The 27,836-nt window shown below is 46.6% G+C and overlaps 1 protein-coding gene across 1 annotated transcript; it reads right to left on the reverse strand.

Moving 5' to 3' along the window:
• Nucleotides 1-27,685, reverse strand: Traip (TRAF interacting protein). Its single transcript, XM_075964649.1, has 15 exons — nucleotides 27,487-27,685; nucleotides 18,079-18,136; nucleotides 17,497-17,580; nucleotides 15,215-15,254; nucleotides 14,545-14,672; nucleotides 12,592-12,686; nucleotides 12,023-12,136; nucleotides 11,112-11,199; nucleotides 10,302-10,391; nucleotides 9,799-9,887; nucleotides 2,970-3,122; nucleotides 1,680-1,728; nucleotides 862-1,011; nucleotides 717-767; nucleotides 1-539 (listed from the first exon to the last, which is right to left on the reverse strand). The coding sequence occupies exons 1-15, from the start codon at nucleotides 27,582-27,584 to the stop codon at nucleotides 417-419; spliced, it is 1,410 nt and encodes a 469-aa protein (XP_075820764.1). The 5' UTR covers nucleotides 27,585-27,685; the 3' UTR covers nucleotides 1-416.
• Between the last annotated feature and the right edge of the window lie 151 nt (nucleotides 27,686-27,836).

The following is a 27,836-nucleotide window of genomic DNA, read 5'->3' on the forward strand; positions in this document are numbered from 1 at the left end:
CAGGAAGAAAAGATGCCTTTTTATTTCCCATGGAAACCTTCCCCCATTATTTCCCTAACATCCCCTAATTCACACAGCGAGCTGGAGGCAGACAGAAGTTCAGGCTAGCCTGCTCAGGAATCCTCCAGCACTTTCATCCATACAGAACCAAATGTGACCCTGGTCTATAAAAACAGGAGTCCAGCCATATCTGGTTGTAGCCATACACAAAAACCTGCAAAAAGAAGCAGTCCCTGCTGACTGGAACTGTAACTCCCAGAGGTAAAATCCAGTGCGGTGCAGGGCAAAGCGAACACAGGAAATGCAGATTTTGCGCTCTCTCTTGCACTGTCCAGGAAGAGGAGCCATCTCCCCAAATACTCCTGGGTTGGCAAAGGTCTTGGCCCACTAATTGGAGACATGACTCTGGTCACTGCTCACTGCCACAGGAAGGTATCCAGCTTGGGCTGGGAGGAAGAATTCCCAGTCTTTATTCTCACTTTCTGTTTACTCCTGGCCTTGGGCTTAACTGGCATTGGTCGGATGATGGCTGTGTCTGTCTGGAACAAATGTCAAGGAAGAAGCTTGGAGGGGGACTGGAATGCGGGGCAGGAAAAACAGATACACTGAGCAAGGCACAGCTCTGCCATCTTAGGCTGCAGGCACTGGGGATACAGGTTAGGGTACAGTGTATGTCCCTTAGCTCTGTTCAGGCCATGGCCATAGAAAAAGGATACAGGTTGGATGAATTTTGTTCGTCCTCCAAGTCCATCGAAGCCTATTCTTACCTAGGGCAGAAGGAAGACATAAGTGATCAGGAAAATGGGTGAGGGAGCTGACTGCCTTGCTCCACACAGGAGACCAGGAACCTGTGACACTCACCACATCTGTGCTGCAACGGGAAGCTGCTGTGGTCCTGTTGGGCTGTTTCTGACCCAGGACAGCATTCCGGATGAAGAGAGGGAAGGCACCAGCCAGTTCCTCGTCTGGCTCTCCTATACAGCGCTGGCCACCCAGTGAGAGCTGGGGCTCCTATTGGGTAATGCCAGAGTCAGACTTGTTGAGCTAGACAGCAGCAAAGGACATGGGGTAGTCATAGTGACAGAGATCTGGTTATTAGGATATTTGGCCAGGTGGTGGTGGCGGCACACACCTTTAATCTCAGCACTCAGGAGGCAGAGGCAGGCAGATCTCCGAGTTCAAGGCCAGCCTGGCCAACAGAGTGAGTTCCAGGACAGCCAGAGCTATACAGAGAAACCCTATCTCAAAAAAAACCCAAACCCAAAATCAAAAAAAAAAAAAAAAACCCAAATAAACAAAATAACAGATCAGGATATCTGATGCCTCAGACAGGAGGCAGAGAATAATGAATTAGGATTACAAGGATGGCTCTGATGAGTATTAGTCCTGAGCGAGGGAGGGACCCTGAACATAGTTTGGACCCTCAGAAATTGAGTTTCTCTTTTTCTTTGTTTTTCTTTTCTTTATTTGTTTTATATTGTTTGAGATGGTCTCACTACAGCCCAGGATGCCTCAGAACTCACTATACAGTCCAGGCAGGCCTCAAACTCAAGGTGATTCCTGAATGCTGGATTACAGGCATGAACTACCATCCCCAGTTCAGAAGTAAGGTTTTTATGGCAGTCTGGCAAGGGCTGGATGGGATTTCAGGTATGTTTTCAAGGAAGCCCGGGCCTTACCTGCCTGGAGACTTTAGGTATCTTCTTGAGGACATCCTGCACCGGGGAGCTATAAGAGTGAGAGGAAGGCAAGAGACAAGTAAGCAAGAAGAGGAGCCACTGTGTGGCATGGCTGCCATCATGAATGCTTTGGGCAAGGTACCTCAGTGGTTTCTAACCCGAGTGCCGATCTGTGAAGAGCTGAAAAGACCATGCCCCCATCTGTGGTTTCATTTCAACCTTCTCCAAGTTCTAGTCTCTACCCAGTGCTAGGAGCCCAGCCAACTTACCATGCACAGGAGGACGTGCATTCACATTCGTACCCTCTTTTTGTTTTTGTTTTTTTAAAGACAGGACTTCTCTGTAGCTTTGAGGCCTGTCCTGGAGCTCACTCTGTAGACCAGGCTGGCTTCAAACTCAGAGATATGCTTGCCTCTGTTTCCCAAGTGCTGGAATTAAAGGCGCACATTCACACCCTCAAAGATAGAAGCTATCAAATGAGCTCAGGCCTCGTCCTGTCTGTTGGGGGTTGGAGGCACCAACTCTAGAAAACCCACAGTAGTCAGCCTCTCAGTGCAACTGGGCAAGGCAGCCTACAGAGCGCTCCCAGAGCCCCTATGGAACCTTCACAGGAAGAGCCTGTGGCAGAAGAGAACACGAGCCAGGTTGTGGCTTTCTATTCTTAGTGCCAGAGCCAGACACCATTTCCATTCCATTTCTGGGATCTTAGCAGCTAGATACTCCCTCCTGGTATTGTTCCAGCAGGGCCATGGGAATCTATGGTTTGACATGGTCCTGTATTAAGCATGAACCTCAGCCGGGTGGTGGTAGCACACGCCTTTAATCCCAGCACTTGAGAGGCAGAGGCAGGAGGATCTCTGTGAGTTTACAGCAAGTCTGGTCTACAGAGCAAATTCCAGGACAGCCAAGGCTACACTGAGAAACCCTGTCTCAAAAACAAACAAACAAAAAGCATGAACACTAGGAAAAATTCTGAGTCCCATGCTCAGGACTCCAGTGGGCAAGCATTCAAAGTATTGGGATACCTGCCCCACCACCAGTCCAGATGTGCCCTGCTGGGACTCGAGAATTCTAAGACCCATGCCAACATCGTCTTGAGGATGACTAGAATGAATGAAACAAGCATAAGGACTGGACACAGTGAGCGCTCAGGCCAAGGAGGAAGAGGTAGCTCAAACCAAAGCTGCATTCTACTGAGCAGCCTCACTGACTACTCAGGGCTCTCAAGGCAGGACCTACAAATGGCTTAGCTCTGCCAGGTTCTGGGCACTGCCGGGGACCAACACTCACCGTGCCCTCTCCAGGCAGGGTTTCTTGGAGTGGTGCTGGGAGCTGGAGGTCTGGCTTGGAGGGGTATCTACATCGAAGGTAGCATTGAAGTCAATCTCATCACCGAAGGATGGCCGGTGGAGCTTCGGATTCAGCATCTCCATAGGGGCTGGGCTGAAGGTAGAGATGATCTTGTTACTTGGAACTGCAATGACAACTCAGAGAGATCACAACTCCTCAAGTATCAAAGACAACTCAACTTGGCCCAGTGAGATGGCTCAGCTGGTAAAGACTATTGTTTCCAAGCCTGAAGCCCTGAGTTCAATCCTCAGAACCCACATGGTGGAAGAAGAAAAATGAATCCCTCCAGTTGTCTTCTGATACCACATGCACGCTATGGTACACACACACCTAAACATACCCATGCACACACATGCACATATGCACGCACACATACAAACAACAACAGCAAAACATTAAAAAGAAGAAACAGAAGAGGAGAGACAGCTCAGCTCCAAGGGTTCCTAAAGCCCACCCCTGAGTGTCACCTCAGAGAGAGGCCTAACCTCTACAGAATAAACCAATTGGCTTCAGCCTTTGCAGTCATGTGACCATTGGTGGGTAAAGGCCAAGCCTGATAACCTGAGTTCGATCCCCAGGAGCCACATGGTGGAAGAACTGACTCCCAAAAGTTACCTTCTGACCGCTCCATGTATGCCATGCAAAACATGCACACATACTTACATATAATAAAAAAATTTAACCAAATGAAAGAAAGGGTTGTTTCCCTTTGACTGACATACTCCTTTCTCAGAATTCAGTGTAAGAAGCCATTTAGATGCTGGGTGGTGGTGGCACATGCCTTTAATCCCAGCATTCAAGAAGCAGAAGCAGGAGGATCTCTGTGAGTTCAAGGCCAGCATGGTCTACAAAGCAAGTTCCAGGACAGCCAGAGCTGTTACTCAGAGAAACCCTGCCCCCACTAACTACAGATGTGAGGATGTTGTCACTTATCACAGCAAACAGTATGCTAGTGGTCTGATACTTCAGGAGTCGACAATGACGAAGACACTAGACGGTGTTCTCAAGAGTAACTTTACAGCCGGGCGGTGGTGGCGCACGCTTTTAATCCCAGCACTCGGGAGGCAGAGGCAGGCGGATCTCTGTGAGTTCGAGACCAGCCTGGTCTACAGAGCTAGTTCCAGGACAGGCTCCAAAACCACAGAGAAACCCTGTCTCGAAAAAAAAAAAAAAAAAGAGTAACTTTACTAACATGGAAAAATACCCATATGGTCAACTTAAAAAGCAATATAAAAGCTGAATGTGATACCACGCACCTATGATCCCAGTAAAGAAGATCATGAGTTCAAAGCCTGCCTGAGCTGCATAAGTTTGAGGCTAGCAAGCCTAAGCTATATATTGAGACTGCCTAAGAGAGAAAAAAATATATATAAATAAATGCACATACACCATTATGGCACACACCTCTAATCCCAGTCCTTAGGGGCCAGAGGCATGTGGATCTCTGTGGGTTTGAGGCCAGCCGGGTCAACAAAGTGAATTCCAGGATAGTCAGGACTACACAGAGTCCCTGTCTCAAAAAATAAAACAAAACAATATATATGTATGTACAATTACATGATTTGGGATACCCCATCCTCCATATACCTCCTGCAGAAAAAAGACTTGAAGGAAACACACCATATGTCCAACTCCCTCTGCAATTAAGCTCATAGTTTTCAAATTCTCCACTTTTCTACTTTTGTAATGAGAGCATGGTCCTCACTCTTTTAGAAAACTGCAGCCAAGTAAAATTTTCTAGCCTTGCCAGACAACCCTGGCAGTACCTTCCAGCTTCCAAGGTCTGAGGAGAACTGTGAGGAATGGCAGGGACAGATCAAAGGACATTTTCCCCAGGGACTTCCCTTGGTTGCTACACGTCAGCCCTGTGCATGCCAAGGTGTGCAGACCAGAGGAAAGGGAGCTACCTACAAATCTGGCTGGATAAGCATTCTAGGAAGCCCAAATTTCTTCCTCCATTCATCAGCACCATTCTGTAATTGCTTACCAACTACAGCAAGTTTAGGCTAAGGAAGGAAAGGCAAACTGGAGAGACAGGCCCAGCCTGGCACTACCATCCCCCAAGTCTTACCAGTCGTACCCACGGTACATGCTCAACCTTGGCTCAAGTCAAGCTGGTCTTTTCATGTACTATCTACCACACTAAACCCAAGACTCAGGAGGCTCACACTGTCTCCCTCATTCCAACATGAAGCTCATAAGGACATATTTTCTTGTTCTCTCAGACTGTTCCAACCTTTTCTGGTATCTTCTTCCTTTGCAAATAGAAGTTTGGTTCCCTTTCTGACAGGGGTTCACTTTCTTTCATCCCTAACTCTTATCTCTCCAACACATGGAGGGAGAGCCTAGGACTCCATTGCTATAGTGAAGGCCTGGCTTGAGGCACTCTGAGTGATTCTATTACCTCTGAGACAATCACCTATGGCCAACTTACACAGCTTCATGACAGAGGCCTCAGGAAATGAGGCAAGAGATTCAAAGCCCTCCTGTCTAAGCCAGGGCCAAAGCCCTAGGCAGATGTGTGGCACAGAGGCTGTCAATACCTCTTTCCTGAACTCATACCTCCTATCAGTCCTGCAAATGAAGGTCCCACTAGCCCAGAATTTAGAAGCCCTTAGAGCCCATGAACGACACCTCCTCTATGGCCTCCTTTCCTCTGATGGGCACCCCGGCGGGCTAAGGACTGTGCTGCAGCCTTGCTAAACTCCTGAGGGAAAGAAAGAGCAAGGTCCCTTGGAGCTGCCCCTGCCTTCCTTCAGGTTCTCCTCAGACCTAACAAGGCCAGGTCTGGCAAGGTTAAAGACAGGGTTACCTCCTGAGGCTGCCCTAAAATGACAAGCAGGGCCGGGGACATGGTTCAGTTGGCATAGTGCCAGCCTAGCATGTATGAGGCCCTGGGCTCAATCCCAGTCTACATAAATCAGATGTGGTAGTGCAAGCCTACGTCCCTAGCACTTGGGATGTAGAGCCAAGAAGATAAGGAGTTCAAGGTCATACTCAGCTACATAGTGCATTGGAGACCAGCCTGGTCTATATGAGACTCTGTTTCAAAAATATAAAATAAGGGGGCTGGAGAGATCGCTCAGTGGTTAAGAGTGTTGCCTGCTCTTCCAAAGGTCTTGAGTTCAATTCCCAGGAACCACATGGTGGCTTACAACCATCTGTAATAAGGTCTGGTGCCCTCTTCTGGCCTTCAGGCATACATGCAGACAGAATATTGTATACATAATAATATATATATATATATATATATATATATATGTATATATATATATATATATGGGCTGGAGAGATGGCCCAGAGGTTAAGAGCACTGACTGCTCTTCCAGAGGTCCTGAGTTTAATTCCCAGCATCCACATGGCAGTTCACAATCTGAAGCCCTCTTCTGGTGTGCAGACACACATGCAAAGTACCTATATAAATAATAAGTAAATCTTTAAAACATGATGTCAGAAGCAAAGGGTAACCCCACCATGACAAATGAAACGGGCATCATCAATAACACCCAGAGTCTTCCACAAAATCCTGAGAGAGAGAGAGCATGGCTAGGGGAATGTGAGCCTGACGAAGGAGCCAGACTTCACAAGGTGGAGGCTACAAGGCATTAGGCAAGTCTGAAAACTGAGGCACCGTTCAAGAAATCATTAGCAGATGATGGGATGAAAATAAGAGATATGGACCAGGCCCTCAGAGCTATCTTCCAGACACATTTCCAACAGTTTCTACTGCTCCTAGGATAAAATCTGCACCTGCAAGGCTGACTTGTGAAGGCTGGCAGTGATTTGGCACACCTGCTACCCATCTCTCTCCTCCAAACCCGCCTTAGCAATGCCTCAGGGACTTTGAACTCTCCACCTTCTCTGCCTGGATTTCTCCTCCTTCAGATTTAAATGGTTGTTTCATGAATGTGTCTGTACATTTCATACAGACTAGGAAAGTTTAAAATTCTTCCCAAGCTGGAGTGATGGCTCAGCAATTAAGAGCACTGACTGCTTCTTCCTAGAAGTCCTGAGTTCAATTCTCAGCACCCACATAGTGACTCACAATCATCTGTAATGAGATCTGGTGCTCTCTTCTGGCCTGCAGGGACACATGCAGGCAGAACACTGTATATGTAATAAATAAATCTTTAAAAAAAAAGATTCTTCCCAGCAACAAGTCAGTTCTTAAGGGAGAGAGACAGAGGCACTTGTAGTTCTAAGAGTTACGCCATCAGAGCATAAAGAAACTGGAAAGGCTGCTCCCAAGGAGCCAAGAGCTCTTAGATCTTAGGGCCCAAAAAGAGAGAACCTGGAATTCAGGATAAACTAGTTATAGCCAAGTTCTAAGGGCTAATCCTAAATGCAACAGTATTATTACCCAAGTTTTCATACCTAGCAAAATATGGTGAAAAAGGGGAGTTCAATCATCCTGGATACAACTTGATGAGCAGCCCAGCCTGGCTTTGGGCACACGGGTTTGGCTAATCATCTAACCCCCCAGCTAATTATCCTACTAAAACAAGGCTCAAGAGGAAGGAGAGGAGCCAGGCAGTGGTGCCGCACGCCTTAATCCCAGCACTCGGGAGGCAGAGACAGGTGAATCTCTGTGAGTTCGAGGACAGCCTGGTCTGCAGAGCAAGTTCCAGGACAGGCTGTGAAGCTACAGAGAGAAACCCTGTCTCAAAAAATAATTTAAATTAAAAAAAAAAAAAAAGGAGAGAGAGAGAATGGGGAGCTGGCATGCAGCAGGCACACCCATTATACAAGTATAGGGCACAGAGAAACCTGGGCAGTAAAGAAAATTAGTAAAAGCAAAGTCCCTAAGGAACTAGAGGTGGCCCATGTGCTTGTGTTTTTCTCACAACTGTGTGGGAGGACCTGAGGTTCACGAACTAGAAGCTAGAGGGAACACCATCAGGAGACTGTGGATAGTCTAACAAATGATTTTGTATCCCCAGTCTTGAGGCAGCTTGGGCTCTAAAGTTTTTTTCTACAGTGGATGGTTTCTGAGACTATCATTCCCCCAAGGGCGCATACTATACCTGTTTAAGCTCCTGACAAGACCCTCATGTTACATGGGACCTCAGAGAAGGAATGGCCAATGGCTGGATGAGGTGGGAGGAAGGTTCAGGAACAGCGCCTACTGGGTTGTCAACCCGATAGTGGACCATAGCAGATCAGGCAACTATCATATTCCCACAGCTCTCAGTCAACCCTAAACTGGAACAGGCAGGTAAGTTTGGCTCCAGAGAGATGCTGAGGACAATAATAGCTAATGAGGAGGCTCAAAGGATAAGGGCGCTTGCTGCACAAGTCTGGCACTTGAGTTAGATCCCTCAACCCATGGAAAGGTGGAAGGAGAGAACTGACTCCACAGAGTTGTGCTCTGACCTCCACATCCAGTGTGACATGCACGACCACATGTACATACATACTGCAAAGAGGTCCAAGAAGACATTCGGTGTAGGCCTGTGACTTCACATGCGCGCGCGCTCACACACACAGGCAAGCACACATGTGCTCTCTCTCTCCCCAAGACCCCGGGGCTTCCACATGCACATACACATATACACCCCCCAACACACATACATACACACACACACACACACACACACACACACACACACACACACACACACACTTCAAGTGCTATCTGGTAGAGGAGGCTGGCCAGGACAACAGAATCTTTAGTGAGGAAAGAGCTGGGGCACAGACAGAAGCAGAAAGAAGTGTTCTCTTATGGCTGTGACACTGCAGGACTCTAAGAAACCACTTAAGTCTAAACCAGTTCCATGAATGTCCCAAGATCCAGTATCCAGGCTCTATGATGTGGAGGCAGGAGCACAGTGCCCAGGAACAAAGTGGAGTGCTGGAAGGCACTGAATGTATGAATTTCACAGGCAAGAAGAGGGGTATATTGATTTGTCAAAAGATATTGAAAAACTGCCGGGCGGTGGTGGCGCACGCCTTTAATCCCAGCACTTGGGAGGCAGAGGCAGGCGGATCTCTGTGAGTTCGAGACCAGCCTGGTCTACAAGAGCTAGTTCCAGGACAGGCTCCAAAGCCACAGAGAAACCCTGTCTCGAAAAACCAAAAAAAAAAAAAAAAAAAAAAAAAAGATATTGAAAAACTCTGGGTCCTTGACAGTGACTTTTAATCTGCTGGGGTCCTCTAGTGGGAATAAGACAGCCTTGAGGATGTTGCTAGCCAGTCTGGTTCTGCGAAAACTCAGATTAACTTGTTCCTGGTAGGGACACCAATCCCTCGGTCTTTTGGCTCCCTCTGCTGGCCACCTTAAAGCACACATTCCTGAACCAGAGGAGGTAATTTTATATTCATTCATTCATTCATTTTGGTTTTTTGAGAGAGGGTTTCTCTGTAGCTTTGGAGCCTGTCCTAGAACTCATTCTGTAGACTAGACTGGTTTGGAACTCACAGATTCACCTGCCTCTGCCTCCTGAGTTCTGGGATTAAAGGTTGTATGCCAAGGTCCAGTCAAGAGGGAGTTATTTGAGAGCAAGTGCTTTCAGGTTTGTTTCAGGAATGGGGGCAGGAAGATGCATGTGGTAAGAAACTCCAGGATATACCAAGATTTCCAGGCTCCTGCCCCATCCTGAGACTACTCAAAGGCCTTCTCTAACCTTTCCTTATCAGATCCCAAATTTTCTCAAAGCTGGTGGCTGGCTTTCTGGCCAGAAAGTCCACAAACACCACCTATCTCACCAAAGCCATGCATAAAGACTCTCTCAGCTTAGGATCCTTGTATCACCCCAGAAGGCTAACAAACCTCTCCAAAACCAGGCGGCTGACAGTCTCACTGGTCACCGGAGGCAGGTTCAAGGTTCCCTGTAGCATCGTTAGCTTCTTTCTTAGGCTCTGGAGGAAATGGAGAAGAACGTGAGAGAAAGGCTGAGGTACCAAGGACAACACCTGTGGGAAGGGTCCTGGGAACAGAGCAAGGGCTGAGTGCCCAACACCAGCCTTCAGAACTCCTCCTTGGGAAAGCCCTTGCTCTGGGGATGAGGAACCTTGGAGGTAGGATCTCAGCAGATCATAAAGGAAGATCCACGGTGCTAGTGTATTGGCCCTCTGCTGAGGAGCCACAAGCTGTAGGCCAGATGAGGGCTAGGCACAAATCCTGACCTACCTCCTTGACCCAGGAGGATAAAAAGAGCCCAGAACCACCACCCCTGACTGGTATACAGATTCTGGGGCAGAAACAGTCCAACGCTACTCTTGGAGGCACATAAACAACCCCGTCTCCCCCTCTCACAAGGCCAGTAGTCTCACCGCGATCTCCTTGTCAGCATTCTGTAAATCCTTCTGGGTTGACTTCAGTTCTAACTTGGCCTGATCCAGCTCAGTGTAGACAGTCTTCAGCTGCAACAAACGACAACCGGTGGGTCCACATGGCCTGTCCTCTACCTTCTGCCACCCAGTGGATGGTCAGGGTACTCCAAAAGAAACTACATGGGGGCTGGGGGCTGGAGAGATGGCTCAGAGGTTAAGAGCATTGCCTGCTCTTCCAAAGGTCCTGAGTTCAATTCCCAGCAACCACATGGTGGCTCACAGCCATCTGTATTGAGGTCCGGTGCCCTCTTCTGGCCTTCAGGCATACACACAGACAGAATATTGTATACATAATAAATAAATAAATAAATATCAAAAAAAAAAAAAAAAGAAACTACGTGGATGAGAGAAACCCCAGACCCTTGCGGACAGGCTCAACCAGGTATATGCACATTGGGCTGCCTGGGAGCAGCTGGCCCAAGAACCCTCACATTTGGGATAGGGTAAAAGGCCTCTGAAGCTGTCACACTTGAGGACCGTGCTCTCCAAGCCAGCTAAAAATGTGCCTAGGGACCAAGAAGAGTAAGAGGTAGCATAAGCGTGTGGTGGGGGCATAGCTCCATGAATTGGCCCCCCAAGGACACAAGCCACAGAGGCAGAGACAATGAACAGTCAAAACTAGTAATTAATGTCTAAGGCCACCTCCACTAGCCCACTGGAGTCGGGCTGGATGGCCTAGCTCAGGAGACCCAGGTGAACACGACAAACGAAGAGCCGCGTCTCCTTTCCCTGTTGTCCCCAGTCAGTTACCTTGCTCCTAGAGGAGGCCAGGTCCTTCTTCAACTTGTCAGCCAGCTCTCCTGAGGCCCTCCGTGCTTCTTTCAGATTCTCATACTCTCTGCAAAGTGGCCATGAGGAAAGATGTCAGGACAGTACACCCTGACACCACAGCACCACCTAACAAAGGCCTTGCTCAGAGCCTTAGTCCTTCTCAGTCTCCTCTGTCCTGGTGGCCCCTGGCAGGTCTGCATAGATTTTACTGAGGTCAGGAAACAAAAACTGTCCTCTCTTGTCCTGCAGGAACTGTGATTAGAGAGAACATGCAAGGAGCTCCGGCCTCACTAGGGGGCTCCCTACACCCCAAATGGAGGCATTTGAATTCTCTGTGCCTGTCAGTCAAATGGCTCCTTTCTCCCAACTTCACATCACCATAATGGAGAATACGGGCAGTTTCTTATCAAAGCCACACGGGGTCAGAACAGTGCTGATAGGAAACAGACTTCAGATACCGAGAGGGGCTCACAGCTGGGAGCTGCATGAGTTTCTTAGAGACCACACTGTGAGCCGAGCAATGGTGGCACAGGCCTTTAATCCCAGCACTCAGGAGGCAGAGGCAGGTGATCTCTATGAGTTCGAGGCCAGCCTGGTCTACAAGAGCTAGTTCCAGGACAGGCTCCAAAGCTACAGAGAAACTCTGTCTCAAACAAAACAAAACAGAAACACTTAGAACCCACACTCTGTTCTCCTAGCAATTCTAAGGTAAGTCTCTATCTCCATGCAAGAAAGTGGAAATCAGAGAGACCTCCAAAGCAGCCTAAGAGCTGGAGTTCACCCTACGACAATATGGTTCTAGAAATTGTTCCTTCACATCATCTGCTTTACAGAGATGGCAGCAGAGATACAAATCTGGGGAATCATAGCTAGTTCCTGGCCTTACATACTTCTTGAGGGATACGCAGTACACAGCCAGCTGCTCCACCGCTGACTGTCCCACACCCATGTCTCGGATCATCTCCTCCACCTCAGACCGCTGGCTCTGGAGTAGGAGCTCAATCCTGAAAAACATTCCCGGCCCACGGCATTTGAAATCTGGAGGCTGATGGTTAGTCTGCCTCCCTTTGCTGCCGTTGCTATGGCAACAGCCTGGGCTGCTAGGATGCTTTAGCAGGTGGGTGTGCCAAAGGAAAGGTTCCACAGCAGAGCTGAGCTCAGCTCCAGGGATGTTGCTGAGGAAAAGAGGTGCTAACAGAGGACTTCAAGGGCAGGGCCTTCATGTGGAGAGGTCCCTGGGGGGAGCATGGCAGGCACAGGCAACTGTTCGCTGCAGCACAAGAGTACCCATAAGAAGTTAAGGGGCCATTGAGGATAAGAGAGGGAACCTGTGTCCACAGGCTCCTGGACATAAGTCAAAGGTGACCAAACCCCATTTCCAGCTGCAGTTCTGAGAACACACCCTTTTCCCAGGGGCCCCCAGTGTGAAAGCACAGTACAGAACCAGCTATGAACTCACTGCTCCATGGTTTTCATCTTCCTCTTGAGTCGGCGGGCCTCCTCCAGAGCTTGCTTGGTCTCATCCTGTTGCTGCTCAAGGAACTTCATCTGTTTCTGGAGAGCAAGCACACCCATGCATCTCCTTGGAACCACAGTCACTGAGAGCTATGCAGACCACCTTTTGTTTGTTTGGTTTTGGCTTTTTTTTTTTTTTTTAGTTTATAACTCAACAGGAATTTTTTTTTTTATTGATAAAAGGAGAATAAAAAAAAAACAAATTTCCACCTCCTCCCAGCCTCCCATTTCGAGGGCTGATGAGATGCCAAGGACAATGGCACGGGGTTTTGATCCTACTTAATGTGCTGGCTTGGTGGGAGCCTAGCCAGTTTGGATGTTCACCTTCCTAGACATGGTTTTGGCTTTTGACAGGGTTTCACACACCCCAGGTCGCCTATGAACTCACTATGTAGCCAAGGATGACCATGAACCCTGATCTTCTGCCTCTACTCCCCAAGTACTGGGATTATAGCAGAGTGCATCTCCAGACCTGGACCTGGCTATCTTTTGAAGATGTTGATAAACGTATCTCCAAATCATAAGATATAAAACCCGTAAGTAAGGGCTCCTCATGCTGACCTATTCTGTGTTCTCTGTGTGTGTGTCTGAGAAGTGCTGGGAACCCCCTCATGCCAACCTGTGTGTGTGTGCGTGCATGTGTGTGTGTGTGTGTATGCGCGCGTGCGTGCATGTGCGTGCCTGTGAAGTGCTGGGAACCCAACCCAGGCTTTGCACTATAGCTCTCATTTGGCCTACGCTTTTGTTGCTAAGAGACTTCAGGGCACTGTATCTTCACCTCTGGAGATGTGCCTTGCTATAGGCACAGCTCAGTGGCTAAGGCCTACTGTGGGCTACCAAGATTCTATGGTCTGGGTCTCATGGTACATACTTGCTATAATATAGCTGAAGAAGCCAAGAGCATAAACTCGTCTCTCATCTAGACACAAGGACAAGAAGCACCAAGGATAGGATAGGAGAGCCAGGTCAGGGACTGTCCTCAGCGGAGACACTCCATCTCTGGCCTGGGAATGTTCTGCAACCTGGTGCTAGCTTGTTCCCTCCCAACGAGCAGGACATATGATGCAGAAACAGAAAATGAATATCCTCGGGCCTTGTCTGCTCATGAGGATGGCTCCTATCCCTTTCAAATGACACCCAGCAAGGGCTGCTCCTGCCTACAAGACTAGAATATCAATCGTGAGTTCAGATCAATCGCCTCACGGCCCTTGGAGAACAGGAGGCTCATGAACCCAGGCTGATACAAAATTCATCTGGGCCTAGGCCTGCTTGCTCTGCGGCTTTGATCTGCTCGGTCAGCTCGGCACAGCGGACTTCAAAGGCCTTTGCTCCTCCCTAGGATGCTGTTTGATCCAGCTCCAGAAAGCAGCCCCGCCAAGGACTAGAGTCCTAATGGAAGATTCTTCAGACTGGCCTCATCAGTGGAGTAGGAGCCACTTTTAGAAACACGGCCCAGCCTACTCAGGTCTCCGTTGAGCAGGCCCTCTGTGAAGTGCTGGCAAGGCCTTGTTACCTGGTACAAAATCCACAAATACAGCCATCATAGCCCCTTTTCTTATGAACTTGATAGGTACGGTACGGAAGGGGCTTGCTTGGGAAGAAGAGATTTGCCTTCACCTTACCACTGTCTAAACAAAGGTATATGTTGAGGCAGAACTATTAGATCTGACTAGAGCTGTGCGCCCGGGCTAGGGATGGTGGTGCACACCTTTACTCTCGGCATTGGGAAGGCAGGAACAGGCAGGTCACTGTGTATTCCAAGCACAGGACTGTGGCTACACCTCCCCACTGACCCTGAGGACTCTCTTGGCACTTGGGGAGGCAGGAACAGGCAGGTCACTGTGTATTCCAAGCACAGGACTATGGCTATTCCTCCCCACTGACCCTGAGGACTTACTTTAAGAGTGGAACACAGCATCTCTGTCTTGTCTAAGGCATTCTGCAGGGACTCCACAGTGGCATTGCGTTCTTCCAATGTGTCCCGTAGAGTGTCGATAATGGCCTGGCTGTCCCGTTTCTCCCTCTCTGGAGCAAGGGCAGAGAAAAGCAAGGCAAAGGCCCATCCATGCATGACAACCTTGACCCTTGAATTTAAGCAACTTATCCCTGAGCCAGGTAAGAATAAGGTGAGGCCTGAAAGTTAGGTGGCCTGCTTTTCTCTCCGCTATGCACCAAGAAAACTAAGCTAGGGCTTTCGCCTAAGAGAGAAGCTCTCCTTTTTCCTGCGGGAACTATTTGGGTAGATCTCACTGTTCCCCACTCCTGGAGCTCTAATTAATTCACCATTTCAGAACTCAAGCAAATCCCTGTTAAACTCAGCATCTGAGCCCTGAAGATACAAACTCATCAGGTAGGACCCTGCCAAATCCGGTCCTGGGCAAGAAGTTTGAAACAGTGAAAAGAGGCTGCCTTGGCCCAGGTGGACAGCTTCAGCTGCCTTCTACTCTTTGGCTGGTTATAAGGGCTGGCAAGACAAAGGAGGAAGAACATCTGGCTTTCCCCTTAGGTCCTCTCTCCAACAATCGAGTCAGGGGCTTCCCAGGGCCTCTTGTCGCTTGTTAATTTACCTTTGTGGGAAAGCTGGGCTCTAATACGGTCCAGTTCATTCTGCAAGACAATACACACAATAAATGACAGGAACACATTTCAGCTAGCCTCCATATGGGCCCCCATAAGGCTGTGCAGAGCCCCAGGATCAATGAAGACTGTTGGTCCAGGAAAGGACCCAACACACTTCAAGGCCAAGTCAACAGAGAGATGCACATTGTTTTATGTTTATGATTTCTTTGTTTGTTTTGAGACAGAGTCTCACTAGGTAGCTCAGGCTGTCCTAGAACTCACTCTGTACACCAAGCTGGCCTTGAACTCACAGAAATCCACATGCCTCTGCCTCCCAAGTGCTGGGATTTAAGGCATATGGGACATTTTTTAAAAAGATTTATTTACTTTTGGGCTGAAGAGGTGGCTTAGAGGTTAAGAGCACTGGCTGCTCTTTTAGAGACCTGAATTCAATTCCTTGCAATCACATGGTGGCTCACAACCATATATTAATGAGATCTGATGCCCTCTTCTAGCATATGGACAGACACAGCACTCATATACATATACATAATCTTTTTAAAAAAGATTATTTTTATTTTATGTGTATTAATGTTTTGTCTGCATTTATGTCAGGGCATCATGTATTCACATTGCCTGCTGGGGCCAGAAGACAGTGTCAGATTCCCATGTGGGTGCTGGGAACCAAGCCCTGTCATTTGTAAGAACAGCCAGTGCCTGTAAACCCTGAGCCATCTCTCCAGCTCCTTTCTGAGCCTTTTAGAAGGGTAGGTGAGATGCACATAGTGAATCTCGCAGGAAGTGAAGCTTGGCTGCTGGCTGGCTGGTCAAGAGCAGAGGCTTCCAGGGCTCCTGGCCCAGCAGTAGCCTCCCTCAGCCTCCAGAACACTCGCTGCACTCACAAGGGACACAGAACAGAGACGGCCACCCCACTCTGAGCCATCACCAGTTCTCTCCATCATGGGCTTTGCCTGCTTTGTGTACCTCCCTCTAAGCTCCAGGCTGACTCTGAGAAGCTGGGGTAGAATTACATCCAGCTCCCATTTGGGAGTCTGGAGAACTCAATGCCTCTGGGAGCAAGAGATGCCTATAGCCACAGTCAGGAGGACAAGGATTTTTACAGCACACTTCCAGGCATACTTTCCTCCAGACCACCCTTGAAAGGTTATCAGAAGACCCAGGATTTCACATGACCAGTGGTAAGCCCCTGACTACCAGCTCAGGGCTCTGGGAGTAGGAGCTCCTGCATTGGGCGACATAGACCACACAACTGGGAACGGAAATGGTAGATCTGCCTGCAAACAAACACCGGCTGCTGCACAGCTCCCCATCTCTCCAAGGTCCTTCCACACCTCAGCAGGATGCCTTCAAAGTCCTGGCTCCAAACTATTCAAGATGCTGCCTCCCTATCTCACAAACTTGGCTTTGAAAGCTGAAAAGACTCGAGCTGCCTTTGTTGTCTTCATCACAGGGAGAACACCTCTTAAAACTGGGAGCAGTTACCATGACGATGAACAGGCTGGCTCCAAACACAAAAGCTCCGACCATTTTGAGGCAAGGAGGTTCCAAGGACATCACATTGCCCAGGGGGCTAAGGTCAAATGAGTTGTAATCTGACAGATTCCCAGCAAATTAACCCTTAGCATTCAGCAAGCACTTTGAAACCCCAACCCAATTTTCCTCACGACAATCTGACAATCTAGCTCCCTCACACAAAACAAGGAGATCTTAGATTTGGAGGGGAAACAGGAGAAGATAGAAGGCAACCTGGTTACCCTCCCCATAGTCAGGCTAGAAATCTTGATTTCAGGGGCTTTGCCCTCTATGGCTGGGCTTGGAAAGGCCCAGGCATCTGCCTTTACACCACGTTCTCCAGGCACCTTTGAGGCACAGACAGGTTAAGGAATGGTGGATTTACACATCTTCCCTGACTAGTGAGAATGGAAGAATTTCTTAATGTGTCACTAACTGTTCAGCACAAAAGCGTGCTGGGCAGGAAGGCTCCTCCAAGTCCTTCTTAAGGCGAAGGCCTTCAGAGAGGCGTGTGATCCTTCAGTTCAAATTGCCCTGAATGTCCAAGGGGAGTTCTCAGTCATGGGCCCCTCTCCTCTTACAGTATACGCCTCTGATGACTGTCTCAAAGCCACCTGCCCTCACCCTGACAGCTCTGCCAAGTCTTTGTTCCACAGGCCTAGCTCCATCTAACACTCTAGGCACCTTCTCAAGTGGAAGTGAAAAGTGAACTCTTAGAAGGTTTGGAATCCAGTAGAATGAGATAAATCCTGGGTACCTTTAAGAATTCTGCATCCAAGAGACTCTCCTCTTCCTGGGCAAGGTCAAAGAAAAGTTTATTGATAATAGCCTTTTTGCCAACCTGGATGGGAGAACAAGACAGAGAACAACGGTGGAGTGAGGTCAAAGGTGAGGAGGAAAGATTACACGTGGCTTTGGCTGCCGGCCACATGTGTCGGGTCTGCTCTCAGGCCTAACTTTTCAGCACATATCCTTTTGAGTGAGAAGGTCTTTTCACTTCTACACGTACCCGGAGTCAGGACTGCTGGTCTGTTGGTGGCTGAAGACATGTCACTGCAGACAACACTTATGAGTGCTTAAAAGATTCTTCAACTTTATGCACAGGAACATTTGTTAAACACTGAAGGAGGCCAAATGCACACAGAGAAGAACAACTGAGAAGGTTACACCATGGGTGTAAGCAAGCCTCCAGAGTGACTCACGGGCATCTGTGAGGACCAACGGCCTCAAACCAAGGGGGGCAAAAAGGTCAGAATATTTCTATTTCAGAGATGTCTTCCCCATCCCTGTTTCCTGGAAAGAAGGTCTTTAGCTGAGACCCACACTCCATCATCCTTACCTGGATTCTACACTGTGGGCAGGTCCGACTTGGTGCTGTCTCAAACCACTGGATTAGGCTACAATGAAAACAATAAAAGACAAGTAATCCTCACATGGCTAGGGATACAGGTCACATGGCCACTGCTGTTAGCGCCCCTTTGCCCCAACACCTGCCTGACTGCAATGGAAGGACTTTCTGTAAGGGCTGCACAGTGCTCGGCTGGCTATGGTTTGGGGTTTGGAGGCTTGGCCAAAGACTATTCTTTGCAATCTGGGCTGCAAAGTGTACGTGACAGACAAAACTCAGAGTCTCTCAGGAGGCGGGACTTCTGTTAGAAACTTCTGTTACTTTAAGTTAGAACTCTAAGGGCTACACAGCCCAGATTTACATAATTTACCAGTATGGTAAAGCAAAACTCAGGTCTTTTTTTGTTTTTTGTTTTTTTTTTGGTTTTTTCGAGACAGGGTTTCTCTGTAGTTTTGGTGCTTGTCCCAGAACTAGCTCTTGTAGACCAGGCTGGCCTCGAACTCACAGAGATCCACCTGCCTCTGCCTCCCGAGTGCTGGGATTAAAGGCGTGCGCCACCACCGCCCGGCCAAAACTCAGGTCTTAAAGATTAACTGAAACAGTCCCCTGCAGGTGTGGTGGTACCCACCTGTAATCCTAGCACTAGGCAGGAAAATTATACAGAGAGAAGAAAGAGAAGAAAGAGAGAGAGAGAGAGAAAGAGAGAGAGGGAGGGAGGGAGGGAGGGAGGGAGGGAGGGAGAGAGAGAGAGAGAGAGAGAGAGAGAGAGAGAGAGAGAGAGAGAGAGAGACTGGGGCAGACTTCTTCACCCCAGGAATGAGAGACAAACAAACTCCTCTTTGAAAAGTGGTACCATTTCCTACGGCCAATTCTTTCCTATAAATACATTTTTAAAACTACAAATATATTCAAAGGCCATGTACAACACAAAATTAAGGCTAACAAGAAAAAGTGGAATAGTTAACTAAGAAACATATTATCAATGAATCATTAAAATATAATGAAGAGAAGTAAGACACATGCACAAAAGCATATTCTGCATGATCTCATCTGTATAAAAGGAAAAACAGGCAAAGTGGTACCGTTAGGAGTGTGTGGGTGCTGACAGGTAATCAAAAGAGCATGTGACATTTCTAATGCAGATAATATCCTTTTTGTTCTGCAGAGCTGGAGAGCTAACCTAGATCCTTATTTACGCAGGACTGAGCTGCCCTCCCACTTCTACACCGCGCTTCTAGATCTGAATTCCGGCTGCACAGATGTGCTGGAGTTGTGACGACCCTACAAGCTAAGTACTTTTAGCATGTGTACTTTTCTCTGGTTACTTCTGCAGTACTTCAATAAAATAAAGCAACCTTGACATGTACATGCCTGTAATCCCATTTTGGGGGACTGAGACTACAGGATTCCCATGAATTTAAGGCCAGTCTGGGGCACATGGTGAGTACCACGCTATCTCAATAATAAGTACCTTCAATCCTGGTACCTGGGAGGGAGAGGCAGGCAGACTTCTGAGTTTGAAGCCAGCCTGGTCTAACAAATTGAACTCTGAGGCAATTAAGGCTACTTAATGAGATGCTACCTCAAACAAACAAAAACAAAAAAAAAAGAAGCCAGGTAAGGTGGCACACACAGGTATCTTAGATGCTTGAAAGGCAATGAAAGGCCTCCCAATGGTGAGATGTTGTCTCAAACCAAAAGCAAACAAACAAGCCAGCCAGTATTTGGGAAGCAAAGGCAGGAAGATCAGAAGTTCAAGGTCATTCTCACCTATATAGTAAGCTTAAGGCCCACCTCGGCTACAAGAGACCCACCAACAAAACCAACCAACCAAGTTAAAAAGCTAAGGGCAGAGATACAGTTCGGTGATAGGGCATTCGTCTACCATGTAGGAAACCCTGGGTTTGAGGATGGCAAACAAGACAACAGAACTCAAAAAATGAAAAAATATAGATATGATAAAAGACATAGAAGGTACTCTGAGAAAATCTGGCACACGTATGTATGAAAGCGCCAGAAAGACAATGGTAGGCGGAATAATGCCACCTACCTCCAAAAAAGACTATCCTTACCCCTACTGTGAACATGTAATCTTAGACAGCAACAAGAATTTTGCAGGGGCTGGAGAGATGGCTCAGTGGGTTAAGAGCACTGACTGCTCTTCCAGAGGACCCGGGTTCAATTCCCAGCACCCACATGGCAGCTCACAACTGTCTGTAATTCCAGTTCCAGAGGACCTGACACCCATGGCAAAACACTAATGCACATAAAATTAAAAAAAAAAAAGGTTAAAAAAAGACTTAAAAAAAGAATTTTGCATAAGTCATTAAACTAAGAATCTTGAGATAAAGATTTCTGTTTTTTCTTTTTTGTCCCAATGTTAAGGATTGAACCCAATCGCTCCCACATTCCGGCTTGAGGTCTGCTGTGCCGCACCTCCTAGTCCTGAGATAGGAGCATCAAAAGCCTGGCAGAAAGAATTCTGAAGCAAGCTCTAATTAGTATGAATGAACCTCTAAGACACTGACTAAGTTAGCTGAAATAAACCTATCATAAAAGACAAACTGTATTTGGAGAAATCAAGCTCATTGAGACAGAAAGGAGAATGGCAGTCACCAGGCCTCAGGGCAGAGACCACTGAAGCAGTGCCGCGTGTCAATCTGGGAAGACAAAACCATTTTAAAACCGTGGTGACAGCTGTACAAAATGTGAATCCTTAACATCACTGGGTTACGTGACCTTCAAGTTGTTCAGCTGTAGCCCAGGCTGGTCTTCCTATCTCAGCCTCCTGAGTGCTGGGATGAGAGCTAGTCACTACTCCAGCTTGAGGTTTCTTTTGTTGGTTTTGTGTATGTCTGTTTTAAGTGTGCCTGTGTGTGACCTGAAACGGAACCTCTGGCCTCGTGCAAGCTAGGCAAGCACTTTACCACTGAACCAGCCCTAAAATCATTAAGATGGTAATTTTTATGATGGACATATTTTGCCACAACTGAAAAACAAAAACAAAAAATAAACCAAAAATCAGTGTGATGTATGCAGTACTTAGAGGACATCTATCATTAAAAGGGAAGGATTATGAGTATAGCTATCTGGGATAGTACTTGTGCAAGGCCCTGGGTTTGAATCACACACACACACACACACACACACACTTTAGACAAGTTTTCACTATGTAGCACAGGTTGGCTACATTGTGTGTGTGTGTGTGTGTGTGTGTGTGTGTGTGTGTGTGTGTGTGAGAGAGAGAGAGAGAGAGAGAGAGAGAGATTTAGCTCAGAGGTAGAGCATGGGGTTAGTATATAGCAGGCTATATGTTCAATGTCTAGCACTAAAAATAATAAAATGGTGTTTGAAATCAGCTTGTGCAACAGAGACATGTGAGAGAGAAATAGAGAGATGGAGAGACAGAGACAAAGACAGAAAGAAGAGAAGCAGACAGTTGTGGAAGATAGTATGCCAGGTCCCAAAAACCCTAAATATAGAATCTCCATCTGCCCAGTCTCTCGGCTCCAGGTATATGTTCTAAGGAACTGAAACAGAGACCCAGACAGGTCCTTGTACTGCAGTTCACTCACGGGAGCACTACTCACAGCAGGCACAACCTGGAAGTGCCTGCCTATCAGCAAATGAATGTAAACAAATACGGCATTTTCATACACACAATTAATATTAACCACAACAAAAGGAAAATTCTGGTGCATGCTATAAGATGGATGAATGTTAGAATTATTATGCTAAGTGAAGTTCATCAGACTCAAACAGGCAAAGAATTAAGACTCCTCCTATATGGGATCTCTAGAGTAGGCACCTCAGGGGCAGAAGGTACAGAAGAGGGGTTCAGGGCCTACGAGAGGACATGGAGAGTTATCATGTGATAGATACTGAAGGTTATACAACATTGTAAATGTACTTAATGTCACCAATCAGCACCTGAAAATGGTTACAACAGTGTCAGGTATGGTGGTACACAACCTTAATTTCTGCACTCAGGTGGATCTCTTTGTGTTCAAGGTCAGCCTGGTCTACATAGTGAGATATTGCCTCAAAAAAAAAGTTACAAAAATTTTAAGTTAAAATAGTTAATTTTATAAAATATACAATATAATAATAATAATAGAACCAAGCATCGGAGTATATGCCTATAACTTAGCTCCCGAGAGTCTAAGAAAGGAAGAGTTTAAACTTGAAGCCAGGCTTGCTACATAATATAATAGTAGTATTTAAAAAACCAATGACTTGGAGCTGGAGTGTGAAGCACTGGCTGCTCTTCCAGAGGACCTAGGCTTGATTCCCAGCACCCACATGGAGGTTCACAACCGTCTGTAACTCCAGTTCCAGGATATCTGATACCGTCTTCTGAATCTACAGATACTGTTATGTTCATGGTGCACAGACATACCTGCAGGGAAAACACCCACATACTTAAAATAGAATAACAACAACAACAACAACAAAAAGCTAAGGATGTATCTCAGTGGTAGAACACCTATTAGTTCTCAAGTGACTCCCAGCAATAATACACCACACACACACACACTACCAGTGGCCTTTTGGAAAGCCTGCTCTGGAGGCAAAAAAAAAAAAATAAAAAATCCAGGAACGCAACAAGGGCTAGACTCTTCTATCTGAGAGGTAAATAAGAAAACACACACTTTCTAATGGTAACTTTCGCTTTTACTTCATCTTAAAAATGCCTTTCTAAAAATCTCTGTCTCCACACAGCTACACAGCACTTCTTTCTCCATCACAGGTCTCTCCTACTTCTCCCTACATTTATCCTGCTTCTTCTCACAGCCAAAAGCTCTGGACAAATATGAACTGCATTCTCAGGGTCACACAGCAAGCACTTCATTCATTCATTCATTCATTTATTTATTTATTTATTTATTTATTTATTATGTATACAATATTCTGTGTGTATGCCTGAAGGCCAGAAGAGGGCGCCAGACCTCTTTACAGATGGTTGTGAGCCACCATGTGGTTGCTGGGAATTGAACTCAGGACCTTTGGAAGAGCAGGCAATGCTCTTAACCACTGAGCCATCTCTCCAGCCCCCAGCAAGCACTTCTTGAATAAACAATAAGAAACAGAGCCGAGCAGGGCAGTGGTGGTGGGGCACGCCTTTAATCCCAGCACTCAAGAGGCAGAGGCAGGCGGATCTCTGTGAGTTCGAGGCCAGCCTGGTCTACAAGAGCTAGTTCCAGGACAGGAACCAAAAAGCTACAGAGAAACCCTGTCTCGAAAATCCAAAAGAAAAAAAAGAAAGAAAGAAACAGAGCCATACCGGTCATACAGTTTCTCTCAGGCTAGGGATGTCACACTGACCGGCCAGTGAGTAACACACGTAGCTCTAAGTGGTCAGAGTTCCCAGACAGAAAGTGACATTGAAACTCAGGACTTACAGTAAATAGTTGGCTGAACCTTGAGATTGGGAATGCGTGCAGAAAGTCCACTGCTGAGCCACTTATGTCTATTAAAGTTGCTTCATGCTCTGACCTCGAATCAGCAATAAACACCTGGGAAATATATTTGTCTCTAAGGGCAACTAGATATTCATCTCCAGGGGCAACCAGTTTGCTTTGAATTTATTCTGAAGTCTAAAATAGCTGTCTTTGTGACTGAGAATACTATTACTTTCTTATGTCAGTCTAAGTAATGAAAAATATCCTTATGAATCATTTCTATTTATCAAAATTATATAGTTAAGCAGAATCATCTTCCTGACCATCCACAGTTATATGTGTGTCCAGTAGATGTAATATTTTCACAAAACAAACACACAAGCAGTGGGAAAATACCCAGAACTGTTATTATTGGCACGTGAGAAAAATTAGAGAACCTCCAGCCTTACCAAGTGGGGCTCCCATCAGAGTCACTCATCTGGTAGATCAGACTGTTGAATACCAGTTGTCACCTGCTGTATACTCCCATGGCCTCCAGCAATACACACACAGAAAGACAGTAGGTAGGTGGGGGAATGGAGATGTAGTTCAGTGGTAGAGTACCTACTTAGCATGAGCAAGACCCTTAGTTCAAATTATAGCTACAGAAAGCAATTAAGTTAGAAGGTGGCAGAGGCAGGAGACAGGAGCATTAAAATAAATAAAATAAGGTCCATAATTAAAAGCTAAGGTAAATACCCATGAGTCCAAACAACTGAATAAACTTTTCCTTCCTGGCTGATTGTGAACTGGACCTCGTAACTTGCTCTAGAATACTGAAAGAAAAACAGTAACTTTGCAGTGGAAAACTTGGACAATACTAACTTAACCAAAGACTCTTAAGTTAAGGTCCCCAAAGATGAGGCATATTGATGTAATGGCACACCCTCAACAAGTTGCCAGGAAAAGGGCACCTCACACTGTGGTAGTCTCCCCTAAACCCCAGTGCAATTATAAGAAAACGTGACAAGGGGACTGGAAGGATAGCTTAGTGGTTAAGAGCACTGACTGCTCTTCTAGAGGACCAGAGTTCAATTCCCAACATCCACACAGCAGCTTACAACTGTCTGCAACCTCAGTTTCAAGGGACTTGATACCCTCACAAGGATATACATGTGGGCAAAAACACCAATGCTCATAAAATAAAAATTAATTAATTAATTAATTAAAGAGAAAAGAAGACATTATAAGTTCAAATTAAGAGACAGTCTACAAAATAACCAACCTGGACTCTTCAAAAGTGTCAAGACCATTAAAACAAATAAAACAACAAAATCTACAAAAACACCAAAGCTGTTACAGACCAGAGTTGTCTAAAAAGATATGTCAACTGCATACAGCCTGGTAACTTAGCCTGACTCCTGGAATAAACTGAAGAGCATTAATGAAGGAAAAACACCAGTAAAACTAAAACTCTGTAGTATCAGAGTAGTGCACCAGTGTTAACTTCTTAGCTTGGAGAATTGCACAAACATTTTGTAAAAATGTGAATACTGGAGAACTTGTGCAAAGGGCATATAATAACTCTCTGTATCATCATTTAAACTTATCAGTAGAGGAAAACTATTCCAAACCCCCTCCCCCCCAAAAAAAACCCCATTAATCGGAAGGCAAAGGCAGGCATATCTTTTGAGTTTAAAGCCAGCCAGAGCTACATAGTGTGACCCTGTCTCAAAAAAAGGAAACATTTATTCAAAACACATGGGGCAGGGAGGACTTGGACTAATACTCAGTGGATAGAGTACTTGCCCAGCATGCACAAAGCCCTGAAGTCAATCCCTAGCACCAAACATGGATGGTACACACGTATAATTCCAACACTTGGGTTAGGAATGCAGGGTCATCTATGGCTACACAGTAAGTTCAAGGCCAGCCAACGTTACATAAGATGATGTACATCAGTGGAAGCCACAAGTAGTGGCACTCACTTGCGATTCCAGCACTTGGGAGGCTGAAGCAGGAGGACTGCCAAGAATCCTAGGTAGCTTGAGCTGGATACCAAGTACCAGCCAAGCCAATGCTACATAGCAAGACTCTGTTTCAAAAATGAAACAAACAAACTAAAACCAGATACAAGGCCTTGGGATACAGACTGGTGGTAGAACATTTGCCTTCTGTGCACAAGGCATGGATGGAGGCGGGCACCCACCTACAATCTGAGCTCTAGGACACAGAAGAAACAGAACTGGAAATTCAGGTTAGCCTAAGCTGCACACAGCAAGACTTGTTGGTTTTACAAAGGCTGGAGAGATGGCTCAGTGGTTGAGAGTCCGCATTGGTACTGCTCTTTTAGCTGTCCTGAGTTCAGTTTCCAACACCCACATCAGGTAATTTACAACTGTGTAGTTCCAGCCTCACTGGGATCAGATGTCTCTGGCCTCCAAGGGCACCTGCACTTGGTGTGCACACAGCTACACATGAACATGTAATTTAAAATAAAAATAAAAAAAAAACAGCTGGATATGATGGTGCATGCCTTTAATCCCAGCACTTGGGAGGCAGAGGCAGGCAGATCCATGAGTTTGAAGCTACCCTGGTCTACAAAGTTCCAGGATAGCCAGGGATACACAGAGAAACCTGTCTTGAAAAACCAAAACAAACAAACAAAAAAAACCCAAAGACAAACAAACAACAAAAACAAAACTACAAAAAAATCAAAAACAGATGGAACAAAATAAAAAATACTGAACATGATAAATTTAATCTAAATATCAGTAATTGTGTCTTTTAATTTTGTTTTTAGTGACAGGGTTACTCTGTGTAACATCTCTGACTGTCCTGGAACTCACTTTGTAGACCAGGCTGGCCGTAAACTCAGAGATCTGCCTGCCTCTGCCTTCTGACTGCTGGGATTACAGGTGTGTGCCATCACCTGCCACCACCGCCTGGAATAATTGTGTCATTTTAAGTGGGCTAGTCATTTTAATAATTGTGTCATTTTAAGTGTCATTTAAAGGTCCAGTTAAATGCAAAGATCATTAAATCAGATTTTCAAAGTCAAATATGCTTTCAAAAGACAAACCTCAATGGCAAATACACAGGAGAGTTCCAGGTTAAAGGTTAGGGAGAACAGGTAATGGAAAGTACTTTTAGTGGTAGGACTGACTTCTAAGTATACAATGACTCCCTGAGCATGTGTTTTTGATTTTGTCTTTTTTTTGACACAAGGTCTCAGAAAGTCCAGGCTCTACCTCACTGTGTAACTGAGACTACCCTTGACCTCCTGATCTTCCTGCCTCTTCACCCTCCCCTCCCCTCCCTTCCCCTCCCCTCCCTTTCCTGGGATATGAGACACTTCTGACTATAACATGGTCTTAAAGCTTTGGAAGGGCTATCCAGCAGTGTTCAGGATACTGTCCTTTCCCACCATCCCAAAGGACCACGCTTTTCCTTATTTTCTCTTTTGTTGGGAACTTTTGAACCAGCCTGTTCACAGTTGCAAAGGGACCCTTTCCCCACTAACAAGATAGCTGAGCATCAGGACCCCTTAACAGGAAGGCACTTCCTTGTCTTTCCAAGTTAAGCCGGGTTTGCCGGAGTGGTGAATACACTAGGGTATCTGGCCAATGAGATGCTTCTGGATAGAAACAATCCCAGCCATCAAGCAAACCACACAGACCCTTAAGGGTTAACAGAAGTCTACCTGGTTGTTTGTTAAGCCTCAAAGAAATAAAAGGGCTCGCTAATGCGGAAAAAAGCTCATCTCATCTCCGCTCAGACTAACAGTTTCAAAGTCACATTTCTTTGCACAAGTTAATAAAGAGGCACCTAACTCTTTTCACCGTACGCCGGGAAGCTATCGCTTCCCACCTGGTTCACTTCGGCCCAGGCCGGAAAGCTTCCGTGAGGCATCCCTAATGTCACCACCTGTCTGAGTTCGGAGGTTGGCCTGCCTCTAGGCCCGATACCCCATAGCCTCTAGGACACGCGACGGGGACCCTACACCGCTGTTACTCACCATTGCATGTGGAAAGTGTGGCCACAGTGGATGGCAGCCACGTCGCGGGAGTGATCGAAGAAGTCGGAGCAGATAGTGCACAGAGCGCGGATAGGCATAATGGTTCGACTCAAGTGACCAGGACAGCCCGTGAAACTGCAACAGATTCAGCTTGGTGGCCGCACCGCCGCGGCTCCACTTCCTTCAAATTTCGCTCCACTGCACAACTTCCGGTGCTGGACCGGAAGTCATGACAACCAACCATAGCTGATTACTTCGCTCTGATTGGACAAACTTCAGGGCGGGGAGGAGCGCTGGATCAGCAGGGATAAAAGGCCCGCCAACTGTGCAGAATCCTGGGACTTAGCGTG

This window comes from Microtus pennsylvanicus, chromosome 3 (assembly GCF_037038515.1).
Source record: "Microtus pennsylvanicus isolate mMicPen1 chromosome 3, mMicPen1.hap1, whole genome shotgun sequence".
Classification (NCBI taxonomy): domain Eukaryota; kingdom Metazoa; phylum Chordata; class Mammalia; order Rodentia; family Cricetidae; genus Microtus; species Microtus pennsylvanicus.